General features: G+C 38.5%; 2 protein-coding genes and 1 non-coding gene across 4 annotated transcripts; 1 reads left to right on the forward strand and 2 right to left on the reverse strand.

Annotated features, from left to right (window-relative positions):
- Positions 1-99: 99 nt before the first annotated feature.
- cct5 (chaperonin containing TCP1, subunit 5 (epsilon)) lies at positions 100-6,029 on the forward strand. Its single transcript, XM_053342538.1, has 11 exons — positions 100-315; positions 1,206-1,266; positions 2,533-2,697; positions 3,227-3,425; positions 3,616-3,808; positions 4,252-4,401; positions 4,542-4,661; positions 4,859-5,044; positions 5,136-5,273; positions 5,389-5,569; positions 5,705-6,029. Exons 1-11 carry the CDS (start codon positions 211-213, stop codon positions 5,830-5,832), a joined length of 1,626 nt encoding a protein of 541 aa, XP_053198513.1. The 5' UTR covers positions 100-210; the 3' UTR covers positions 5,833-6,029.
- A 350-nt stretch (positions 6,030-6,379) lies between these two features.
- On the reverse strand, positions 6,380-8,196 carry cmbl (carboxymethylenebutenolidase homolog (Pseudomonas)). 2 transcript variants are annotated; one of them, XM_053342448.1, is made up of 6 exons: positions 8,107-8,196; positions 7,675-7,892; positions 7,470-7,577; positions 7,205-7,347; positions 6,821-6,912; positions 6,380-6,604 (listed from the first exon to the last, which is right to left on the reverse strand). In XM_053342448.1, the coding sequence occupies exons 2-6, from the start codon at positions 7,887-7,889 to the stop codon at positions 6,425-6,427; spliced, it is 738 nt and encodes a 245-aa protein (XP_053198423.1). In that variant the 5' UTR covers positions 7,890-7,892; positions 8,107-8,196; the 3' UTR covers positions 6,380-6,424. The 2 variants fall into 2 exon arrangements, with proteins under 2 accessions (XP_053198423.1, XP_053198422.1); XM_053342447.1 differs by having other exon boundaries at positions 7,675-7,889; positions 8,107-8,190.
- A 768-nt stretch (positions 8,197-8,964) lies between these two features.
- trnat-agu (transfer RNA threonine (anticodon AGU)) lies at positions 8,965-9,038 on the reverse strand. The gene has a single exon. It is a non-coding gene; the product is annotated as a tRNA-Thr (tRNA).
- Between the last annotated feature and the right edge of the window lie 3,186 nt (positions 9,039-12,224).

The following is a 12,224-nucleotide window of genomic DNA, read 5'->3' on the forward strand; positions in this document are numbered from 1 at the left end:
AAGTTGTATATTGTCATCCTGGATAAAAATGTCTGTAGTAATAAGATGCGCTTAAGGAGACTTGGTTCCTCCCTCCCCGCCCGTGGATCCTTCCAGAAGTCGCCTGCAAACCGGTGCGGCTTTCAGCAAGCAACACTCCACAGTTACACCGCAAAACTCGTCTTTTTTATCCGTGCTGCACCCAATAAGTGACCAAATCGGCCAGCCAACATGTCCTCGCTGGGGACGTTAGCTTTCGATGAATATGGAAGGCCTTTCATCATCATTAAAGACCAGGATAAGAAGACTCGGCTATCAGGCATTGACGCATTGAAGGTACAATGAGTTAGCTTGCTTTGGCATGCTGGCTAGCAAGATGCTAATTTGTTTTAGTTAATCTGCAAGCCACATTAGGTCATCATTATAAATGTTAATATATAGGACTAAGAGTCACAGGTTTTACGCATTTATCTAACAAAGCTGGTGTCGATTTATCAACATGTAATGATTATCTAAATTATTTGCCAGTCATTGCATGCTAGCATGAGGCCCATGTGCTTTTTGTACAGAGCTTACCCGGTGGGTGTTGCTATATAAGGGCTGTGCCCCAAATGGCCATTGTTGATGCAAATCATTTTTATATGAATCCTTACATACTTTTAATATTCTGACACTTAGAAGTATTAATGTACAATTATTTCCAATACCACATTTTGAAGCACACATGTATTTTGTATTTTGCATCCATATATGCCAGTCATTTAATAAATGATAATTGATCTTTCATTATTGTTAAAGAGACCATAGAGAGTGTTTTCTTTAGGTTTGACCCTATACGTTCGTAATACATTCGATCGCATGTTATCTAAATCAAAATAATATAAGCCATAATTATTTCCAATAAGTTATCGGAAGTGATGAATGCAACAACGATTGAATGGAGAAGTGTCATGTCATGTAGAATACTACCCATCAACACTAACCTAGAACATCCTCTGTGTACAAAAATCAACGCCAGCTGCACGAAAATTATCATTTTGATATACCTCCATTTTGGTATATTCTGTCATTACATTTCAGGTTTAAAGAATGTAAATTAGACTGTTTTTCCTGCTCCAAACAGTGTGTAATGGTATAATATTATTTCTCACAGATGGTATTTTCAGCCTGTCTTATGCATGAAAGACTAAATTGTGAGCTGACATGGTCATGTTTGTGTTTTGCAGTCTCACATTATGGCAGCTAAGGCAGTTGCCTCAACACTTAAAACTTCTTTGGGACCTAATGGTGAGTACAAATCAATGCAATGCAGTCACACCTGATTTCAAAAGATTTACGATGAGAGCTTATAGATGATGAGAGTCTTGATATGGTGTATCCACACAAAATAAGTTCTTGTCAAAACCCTAAAAATGTTATCCACACCTTCTCCCTCATTCAAAGTTCCTGAATCGGTGAATATGAAAATATTTAAAGAATTTCAAAAGCTTAGCTGATGGACACAAGATGTCTCCTACTTCACTGAAAAGTCAGCTCTGTCTATGTGCTAGCCTGGGTAAACCCATGCTCTCTTTCCAGCGACATTCCACTTCGCTCAGAAAGTTAGCATGGCCACTAGACTTTACACGATTTTTGGGGCCGATCACCGATCAGTGAGTTTAAAGAAATCGATCACGGATCCGATCACGTCTTCTTTGTCCATGCTCCGTTTCTTAAACTCGGCATGCTCCTCCTCGTGTTCCCTATCCAGGAAAATTTGTGGTGTTGAAACATTTTGCAGATGCTTCGCCACGAGGTACTTTAGTGTTGCACAGATTGCAAATAGCTTGTGTTTTATCTGTCTGCCCGCACCGCCGACATGTTTGTTTGAATCCGACAGCTACTGATTCAAGATTCAAAAAACGTAATTGTCCATCGCAATGTGACAGGGCTCAAAATTAACTATCAGTGGTGTGGAACTTCTTCGGAGTAAATGAGACAGATAAAACACAAGCCATCTGCAATCAATGCAACGGGAGCATCTGCAAAAAGTTTCAACATGACGACATTGATTGGATCAGTGAATTAAGACATTACAGCCAATCTCATAAATTGCATAACATGCAAAATATCGGCCGATCCGATGTTGCCGATCATATCGGCATAAAGCCTAATGGCCACCAAGACAACATTTTTGCCTGAGATAGGGAACCAATCACAGAACGAGGAGGTGGGCTCAAGGCGATGACAACCGCAGAGTGACTCTGTTTACGTCCAGCATGGCGGCCACGGAGATGCAATAGCCGTTCAAAGCAGCAGTAGATTGTGTGCTAAATAAATTGGAAGGCAAGCTCACTTTGAAAATAGAACAAAAACTTGCGCTACATGATCTTTCCTTTATAAAAAGGATGTGTTTGCGCTGCTCCCTACACTTTAATTATCATGAAACATATTTGATTCAGTAATTTGTAAATTTGGTATCCTTCCCACATGCAATAATGACTGCAGTGTTTACCTAACAATCAAGATTGTACCTCACTTTTCACGGACCATTTTTTCAATTTTTGCATCCAGGTCTTGATAAGATGATGGTTGACAGGGATGGAGAAGTGACTGTTACCAACGATGGAGCCACTATTCTCAGCATGATGGATGTGGACCACCAGATCGCCAAACTTATGGTGGAGCTGTCCAAGTCCCAGGATGATGAGATTGGTGATGGAACTACTGGAGTTGTTGGTACGGAAAAAGAAAGATGATGGGTCTGGGGTGGTTTTTATTTTATATTGGTTGTAAACCTGGATTTACACCTCTTGCTGAGGTATGCTTGTGGTCATAATGTAAATACCTCCAGCATACAAATAGTCTTATAGTTCTGCAAGATTTAACCACTGATCATTAGAATGTCATGCTACCCTGGATGGGTGTTACTGAAAATGAGATAGCTGTGCTTTGCAATCTTCATCTCTAAAAGCAGTTAGATTTTTTGACATCATAGGCGGTGTGCATTTTTATCATGCAGTGATATATATGACGCTTAATTCATGAGGTTCTGTTAACACCATATCATAGTGTCAATGCATTGATGAGATTTGCTTCAGAAATGCACTGAAACTAAGTATCAACAAGCTATTTTAAAATAAACTCCATGAGGAATGTGCTAAATCAAATAATTACTGCAAATCTGATGAAGGCAGCCTGTGGTGTTCCAGCCATATTTCAGTTATTGTTGGTCATGATCTTATTGTATTTTCCTCTTCCCCCTCAGTGCTGGCTGGGGCTCTGCTTGAGCAGGCTGAGCAGCTGCTGGACCGCGGAATCCACCCCATCAGGATTTCTGACGGTTATGACCAGGCCGCACGCATTGCTATTGAGCAGTTGGACAAAATTGCAGAAACCTTCCCCTTCGATCCCAACAACAGAGAACCACTCGTTCAGACCGCCATGACAACACTGGGATCTAAAGTGTGAGTCTTGTAGACACAATAGGGTTTTTAGTTTAGTTTAGCTTTTTACCATAATATAGCTATCCGAACTGGTACTTAAGGGGACTAAACAACAGAAAAATATGAAGACATAGATGGTAATATTTTTATTTTATTTTGTTACACTAAAGGTCTGCTATGATGTCAATAAAATTGTACTGTTGTCTTTCAGCATCAACCGGTGCCACAGACAGATGGCAGAGATTGCAGTGAATGCCATCCTCACTGTGGCCGACATGGAAAGGAAGGATGTAGACTTTGAGCTCATCAAGATGGAGGGCAAGGTCGGAGGCAAGCTGGAAGACACACAGCTCATCAAGGGAGTCATAGTTGACAAGGAGTTCAGCCACCCTCAGATGCCCAAGGTACAAAGGGATATCCCATTCAGATGAAGTCATCAGCTCGATCTTAAATGCCACTTTCAACTGTGTGGAATCAAATAGTCGACATCTATCTGTGTAACAAGCACAAGAAATGACAGTATTCTAGCCGTTTGTTGGAGATCATCAAAGGCTTTGTTGTGAATGTAATCACTGCAGCATGTATTTCAGTAGAAAAGCTAGAGGTATATAAGATATAGAGGTGTATATATATAAGCTACAATCATAAGGACATGGTTATTTGCTTTTTAGTGCTGCAGAAGGACACTACATTTTGTTGCATTAATGTATGACAGCTGTATAACAGTAATGATAATAATAATCTTTACGATTACAATAGGGCCTTCGCACTGTTGAGTGCTTGGGCCCTAATAATACAAAAAGTACAATAATGGGGCTAACACCAACTATTCTTTGTTACCACTCAGGTTCTGAAAGATGTTAAAATTGCCATCCTCACCTGCCCATTTGAGCCCCCTAAGCCCAAGACCAAGCATAAGTTGGACGTTACCTCCGTGGAGGACTACAAAGCCCTCCAGAAATACGAAAAGGAGAAGTTTGAGGAGATGATTCAACAGGTTGGTAACCACAGAGTTTGTTAGCTGCTGAGGATTCAGGCAGCGAGTATATTTCAAATCATAAATATAACGACCACTACAACTGAATTCTTATCATCCACATTGATACAATCTTAAAAGGTTAACTCATCTTTCTTTAGGTCAAAAGCAACGGTGCTAACTTGGCCATCTGCCAGTGGGGTTTTGATGATGAAGCCAACCACCTTCTGCTTCAGAATGAGCTGCCTGCTGTGCGTTGGGTCGGCGGCCCTGAGATTGAGGTGAGAGACATTCTGTCAAGTCACAGAATTCAATGTAAAGTTACTGTTTATATAATATATATATTTTCACTTTGTTTGTATCAAGCTTACATTCCCATCTGATGGCCATGTGGTGCTGATGAGCAGAATGTTAATGATACAAAATAGTTTTATTGTTTGTGTGTGAGTATTCAATGTCAACCATTTTTCCTGTGCAGTTGATCGCCATCGCCACAGGAGGCCGCATTGTGCCACGGTTCTGTGAGCTGACACCAGAGAAGCTTGGCACAGCTGGTGTGGTGAAGGAGATCTCCTTCGGCACTACTAAGGATCACATGTTGGTTATCCAGGAGTGCAAAAACACCAGGGCAGTAACCATTTTCATCCGTGGAGGCAACAAGATGGTAAGCACAAACCAAAAACTAAACTATCCGCCAATGTATCCACTGATGCTGATCTATCCATGTTGAGTTATTATTTATTCTGTCTCATTAGATCATTGAAGAGGCCAAGCGTGCTCTCCATGACGCTCTTTGTGTAATTCGCAATCTGGTGAGAGACAACCGCGTTGTGTACGGAGGTGGAGCTTCAGAGATTGCATGTGCTCTCGCTGTTAACCAGGCTGCAGATAAGGTGAGATAATAAAACACAAGACTTTCTGAATATTTGCATTTAGTATTAAAATAAACACAATGATCCTCACATTGCTGCTTAAACCCGCCCTAACTTCGGCCCTTCTTATTTCTAGTGCCCATCATTGGAGCAGTATGCCATGAGGTCATTTGCTGATGCTTTAGAGGTGATCCCAATGGCACTGGCTGAGAACAGTGGGCTGAACCCCATCCAGACTATGACAGAGGTCAGAGCCAGACAGGTCAGAGAGAACAACGCCTTCCTTGGCATTGACTGTCTGCACAATAACACCAACGGTAAGAAACCATGTGCACAGAGCATAGTACTAGCTCATGCCTATGACTTAATTCCAACTAATCAGCACACCAAAGCAAGAAGACATGGCATATTGAATGTTTTTGTTTTTTTGTTTTTTTTTTCCTCCTATACAGACATGAAGCAGCAACATGTGATCGAGACCCTGATCGGTAAAAAGCAGCAGATCTTGCTGGCTACTCAAGTAGTCAAAATGATTCTTAAGATCGATGACATCCGAAGCCCAGGAGAGATTGAGGACTGAAGGCCCCATGTACACCAGTAGGCTCGGCTGTGCTCTGGAACAGTTAAAAGATGTCTGAGCTGTTCTAGAGATGTTAGGCACTTCCCCGAGCACCACGTCCAAACCGCACTGCGTCTTGCTATTTATCGTTTGATACAAAATGTTCAAGCTGTTGTAGTATCAAAGTCACCATTAAAATGTTGGTCCGCTGAAATTTCCAGACTCTGTAGTCCTGATTTCATGTTGATGATGATTTCCGGTGTTAAACCTGATTTATGATTTTGTTTTTTTATTAGTGTATTCCATGTTTGATTACATTTCATATCTTACAGAACGTGAGAATTCCAACAAAACATTTGCGAGCATGACGGATAAAGAGGGTAATCATACCATGTTCTATGAAAGTTATCTAATGCTTGCAGGCTTACACATACAAGACAACATACTGCATCAAGTTTGAGAAAATGCTTTGGATTCACAGCATAAATTCACATTTAACTGGTTTTGAAATCACAGTTCCTTAATCCAAAGGTCCAGACTTATAAAGTTAGTCTTATGGAAAAGTCTTATATATCCTGGACTGTTGTGCTGCTGGCTCATCTGACCTCCTCAGTTACATATACTTGTTCAGCCAGTTCAGCATATCTGTTCTGGCCTCCTGAATGCTTGGTCTCTCAGCAGGGTTGATGTCCTCTCTCTTACGATGGACAAACCCATGAGTCTGACCAGGAAAGATCTTGACCTGGTAATCCACCGTGCATTTCTCCTTCAGCTTTTCTTCAAGGACGCTCACCTAAAGACCAGAAGGATGTCATTGGTGGTTATATGGCAGTGATTAGGGCATTTATTTTTGTTGATGGTGTATATAAACATAGTAGAAGCTTTTGGAAGTTATTGCTAGGATCCCATTTGATGTCGCAGTACCAGGTTGTACTTTCACTATCAAACTTAAAGTTGTCCTGTATCTGTTCAGTACATATGTGTGAAAGCAATGCTCAAGCATACTCACCTGGTCCAGGGGGATAACATGATCTTTCTCCCCAAAGATGAACAGAGTAGGACTCTTCAACTCATACCTGTCCTCCCCCTCGCGGACAATCCCTGCACAGTATCACATAAGCATGTAAACCCACCCATCAGAAACTATACTGCATACTGAATTCCTAGATGTGTGCACTCTTGCTTCTGTGCTGTCTCAGTGTGTTATGCATTATGAAAATGAAGTTGGCACCACTACCACCAGGACAAAACCCTGCATATTTTTTGACTCAAATCTCTTTTTGCACATACAGTGTCTGAAATTTTAAATATTTAACACAAGTTAGACGTGTGTTGCACAGATGAAAATAAAAATGAACTGTTACACTTCATCTACCATGCAGAAATGACACACCATAGACTGACACTCCAGCTTTGACCTCTGGGTACTGCAGGGCCAGGTAATGTGTGGCGACCCCTCCCCAGCAGAAGCCCACTGCTCCGATGTGTTTGGCCCCGAACTGCTCCTTCAGGAACCTCAGCACTGCATCCACTTCTCTGAGAAGGAAATAGATGTCAATGTCATCACAGAAATCCACATCATATAAAGAATTGCTCTATTTAAATGATCTAAAATGTGAAATAAAACAATTAAAACTAACAACTACTATGTTATTTACTTATTGATGCTGGTCGGTTTTTTGTCTTCAAGCCACTCCTCAAATTTGGACCAGTCATGTGATGGACTCCATGGCTCCTTTCCAACATAGAAGTCTGGACAAACAGCACTTCTCAGAGCAAAGGAAGGCAGAGAAAATTACTATTACTTAAAATGTAAATATATATTACAGAACACACAGAGGAGGAATATTGTATTTTACATACATGTATCCATTGGCAGCCAGCATATCAGCCATGTATCTGGTGTTGGGAAGCTGCCACCCATAGATGTCTTGTATGACAATGATGGCCTTATCAGATGCATTGGATGGCTTTACTAGATAAGCTTTAGTGTGCTCTATTTGGACTTCCTGGCCGAGCCCTCCATACTCCATCCGATCCCCAATATCACAGGGGCATGGCTTAGCCTCATTGGCCATCTGCTGACAGACACATACACACATAGTCAAGTGGGAAGTGAGAACCCTACATTTCTCTGCGCTGTGCAGAGCTCTGGGGGTTTAAATGGTTATGAAAGCACTGCAACACAATGACAAAGCACTTTTCACAAATAGCTCTAACATTAACAAATTAATAACTTTGTATTTTCCATTAATCAGACATTGGAGTGATATTTAAAGGCAACACAATGCATACCTTATCGTTTTCTGATGAGACAGGAAATTGTATCTAATCAAGTCTTTTGTAGCCGTGAAAAGTTGCAAAGCAAAGTCCAGTTTGTGTTTGAATAATGTCAAGTTGATAATGCAACATGGAAGTCCTGCCATGATCTTCAAAATAAGAGCTGTAAGTACACACATGTATCAGAGATGATACAGACATAGATGTCAGCACAAAACATTATTTGCCATAAAAAGATACAGTGGAGTAATGGCATCCCGAGTAGAGAATGAAGTCAAACTTCTTTGTGTGTTGTTATCCGAGATTCTGTCTTTGTTCACTGTCATCCATTAGTTATCACCTTAAATGCCCATGAAAATAATTTATTCATTATTATGTCATTATTATTAATGGGTAAATTAATGTAATTTAAGGTTTAAATAAAAGGGAAGTAGTCAAGGGAAGTAGTTTCGTAGTCAGTGACTCATCTCTCTTGCTGCTGATTTAAAACTGAATTTGTAACTTAAACTTGAAATTTAAGTGGTCTGACAAGTTCCTTTACAGCAACCATACAAAACATTCAAAGTCACATGACCGCTTAACTTCATGAGAAACAATTAGGCCATACAGCTTGTATTTATGCTTCCTTTGCTGTTTACTATTGTGATAAGTAACTTATTAGTGATCTGTGATGTGTGTGTGTTTGTATGGTTTTCACTATGAACATAACTTGACGTTTCCGTACTGTGTTCTTTCGGTATCACGCTGGGTAGTTTTACCAAATTGGCACAGTTTGAGAGACAAACAATGACGGATTAACAGCGACAGACTCCAAGTGACCGATTGTTGCACAGAGGTCTGGCCATAGGGTCTGGCTCAGCCGGTGTGTCCAAAAGGCACCGCTGGGATTCGAACCCAGGATCTCCTGTTTACTAGACAGGCGCTTTAACCAACTAAGCCACGGCGCCGGTGTCCTGGCGATTTTGCCCCTCTCCTAGAATCCTTCACAATATTCACATAACGCCCCCACTGTGCTATATGTTACTTATTTTTTTCATTCAGCCCGCCCCTGGCCCCTTTTAGCAAATTTTGGGATAATCGTTTTTTGCCCGTTTTGGAGATAGGCCTAATCCTTCACAATTTTCACCTAACGCCAACACTGCTTAATTTTGGTCATTTTTCATTTTTTCATTCAGCCAGCCCCCCTACCCTCTTTTAGCAAGTTATCATAGTTATCTAAGTTAGGCTATGTAATTATCCATTAGTCTATACAGAGCCAGCAAACTATTTTCAGTTCGAGGACGTTCTGTGAACATTGCCTGAAGGTTAAGGAAGAATAGTCTAATACTGTTTGCTACATGGAGGAGACTAAAGAAGCATGGTGAGCAGTGCTTACGATAACCTTATACTCTACTTTGATGTATCTTTTTACATAGGCCTATATATTTGAGCATCTTTCTATAAAACACATACTGAAATATATCTGAAATTGGAGAGAGGAAATTAAGTTGTCCACAATCACAAATGATATCAGAGATGTTCTGAAATGCATACAAAACAAAACACATGATCTCTTCTTGAAATCATTTTTCAGGACTTTTCAAGGACATTTTCAACTGCTACAATATGACAGACTAGTTATCACATCGACATCACCCCCGTGCTTTAGAGACGTGTCCTTTTCTACAGTTGTACTTTGCATTTTGAAAATTTACCCAGATGTATGTACTGCCACAATATCATAATGAACTGACAATATCTTTTCAGTCTGGCTTTTATGTCTTACTATTATGAATATGGTTTATACTTACTCTATTTATATCTGCTTTATCTATATTTTATAATACATTTAGTATTTTTAGTATTAGATTTGATTGTTTAACTTCTAAACAGTTTGCATTGCAGAGAAGCAGAGGGAGGCGAAATCATTTTCCAGGACATTTTACATTTTTTCTCATTTTCCATGTGTTTTTCATGACTGGAGCTGTGCTTTGCAGGTGTAGCAAAAGCATTTCCTGCTGCTGCTTGATTGTTTCCAAAGTTTTATCTGTTCTGCTTTGTCCTGTGACACCCTGTGACATTCGAACACATGTTTTTCTTAGGTTAAAGGTTAAAAGTCAGGCTAGAGGCTGTTTTTTCTTGACTGATCAATTGTTCAGAAGGTGGAATTTTTAGAGATAGGAAACTATACATAGTGTTGCCAAAACTGGAGTGGGGAGAGAGACTCAGACTGGCACCAGGGAGTCAAGACTGGATGTTTGACACTGTTCTCTTTTGTAATAAAATATTTTAAATATACAAGTGAGACGTGTCAGCTGTGGTTTCCTTCTTTTTCATCAACACATCAAGAGACAACAATTTTATACTACATTGTCCATATTTTGAGATAATACGTCATTAATTTGAGACAATATGTCATTCATTTTGACAGTTTTTCATTTCAGTTTCAACATTACATTGTTGTTTAAACAAAAAATTAAATCACAGATAAAGTTTTTTTGTAAAGAGATAGTTTTGACATAATGTTAAAAAATAAAGGTTTGCTTTCATAAAATTTGCATTTGTGTGATATACATATCTCGCTCCCACAGTTCTAACTCTTCAAGCACATGCCATACCTCCAAATGTTTGCACAAGCCTGCTTGCTCTCAAAATGTAAATATATTTCTCACAAGAGTTACAGTTTTTAAGAACTAAAGTTTCATTGGTAGGTAGCACACTGTTAATTGACTCCAATACAAACTGCAGGTGTTCCCTCTTGTTCTTTAAACTCTTCTCTCTTCTTTCAAACACTATGTACATATATTATATACTTATAAGTTCAATTACCAAGTGTAAATGGAAGGAAAGTTATGTTGAAGGGGTGGACACACGGGTCATTTATTTAATTTTCATTAAAGTTTACATAAATGTGTTTTTAATGCGAAATATAATGAAGAACATGAAGATGAATATTGAGGATTGACAAATAGAGAACCATAATTTTGTCATAAAACTCTCACAATAAAACCATTTTATGGAAAGGAAAAGCTCTCAAAATGGGTATACTCAAACTATACTATATATGTTGTGTTAAAAAGTTGCTCTATGTTATAGTTGTTTCAAGAAATATCCAGCAGGTGTCGCTGTTTAACATGGTTGTGTTTTTTAATTAACAACATAGTAAAACTAAAATATAAACATTACAGCCAGTATTACAGGGAAAAATAATAATAAACTCACAAAACACAAGCAGAAATAAAATTGTACAATGTTTTAAATATGTTTATTGTGACGCATCCATTACAAAGCTGGACAATGTCACATTATGCTTCTTTTCATGTATGAATAACATCAAAACACCTAGGAGAAGTAACTAAAGTATCTAAATAAAATAAAGCGACTAAATAACTCAAATAAATAAAAACACAGTGAAATTGGAAAAAGTAGAATAAGTATAACAGTACAATAGAATGAGAAAAAAAGGTAGAATTATGATTCAACAAGTTGTAACATCACCTTTATGTTTCTCAAGAGATGAAATGTATTCAAAAGTAATTGTTTTTTTATTTTTTTTAGATACCCTGCAGACAAGAGTTCTTGTTTTTTTTTTGACTGAGGAAATCTGTATTTGTGAATATATATGACATAAAAGATGTTATGAGTCTCCCACATTAAGGACATCTGAGTCAAAATGTTCCTTGCCTTAAAATTTAAAAAATCAATCTCTCTCAATCTCCTTCCTGCAGAAGTAACATGTAGGGGAAACATTTAGTCTAAACTTGTGAATTAATTAATTGCAGTGATAGCGTCTGTGTAAAATTTCAATATGAATTTCTAAATTCAGTCCAAACATTCCTGCTAATGTTAGAAAACATCACTTTCCAAGAATGAAAGTGATGTTTCCTAACAGTAGTAGCAGTAGCAGTAGCAGTTGTAATAGTATCAGTAGTAGAATTATTATTATTATTATCATTATTATTATTATTGCTATTGTTATTATTATTATCATCATTAGTAGTAGTAGTAATAGTAGCAATAGTAATAGTATCAGTTGTAACAGTAGCATTATTATTAATTAATTATTATTATTATTGTTATTATATCATCATCAGTAGTAGTAGTAGTAGTAGTAGTAGTAGTATTACAACATGAATGTATTATAAGAGCTCTTA

The sequence above is a fragment of the Scomber japonicus genome, chromosome 21 (assembly GCF_027409825.1).
Source record: "Scomber japonicus isolate fScoJap1 chromosome 21, fScoJap1.pri, whole genome shotgun sequence".
Classification (NCBI taxonomy): Eukaryota; Metazoa; Chordata; class Actinopteri; order Scombriformes; family Scombridae; genus Scomber; species Scomber japonicus.

Excerpts from the sequence above, each read along its gene's own strand:
- cct5 (XM_053342538.1), top strand. The coding sequence starts at position 211 with ATGTCCTCGCTGGGGACGTTAGCTTTCGATGAATATGGAAGGCCTTTC. Across the intron at positions 4,402-4,541 it reads TTGAGGAGATGATTCAACAG|GTCAAAAGCAACGGTGCTAA; the intron begins GTTGGTAACCAC and ends ATCTTTCTTTAG. Across the intron at positions 5,570-5,704 it reads TCTGCACAATAACACCAACG|ACATGAAGCAGCAACATGTG; the intron begins GTAAGAAACCAT and ends CCTCCTATACAG.
- cmbl (XM_053342448.1), bottom strand. The coding sequence starts at position 7,889 with ATGGCCAATGAGGCTAAGCCATGCCCCTGTGATATTGGGGATCGGATG. Across the intron at positions 7,578-7,674 it reads CTGGCTGCCAATGGATACAT|TGCTGTTTGTCCAGACTTCT; the intron begins GTATGTAAAATA and ends TGCTCTGAGAAG. Across the intron at positions 7,348-7,469 it reads AAACCGACCAGCATCAATAA|AGAAGTGGATGCAGTGCTGA; the intron begins GTAAATAACATA and ends TTTCCTTCTCAG.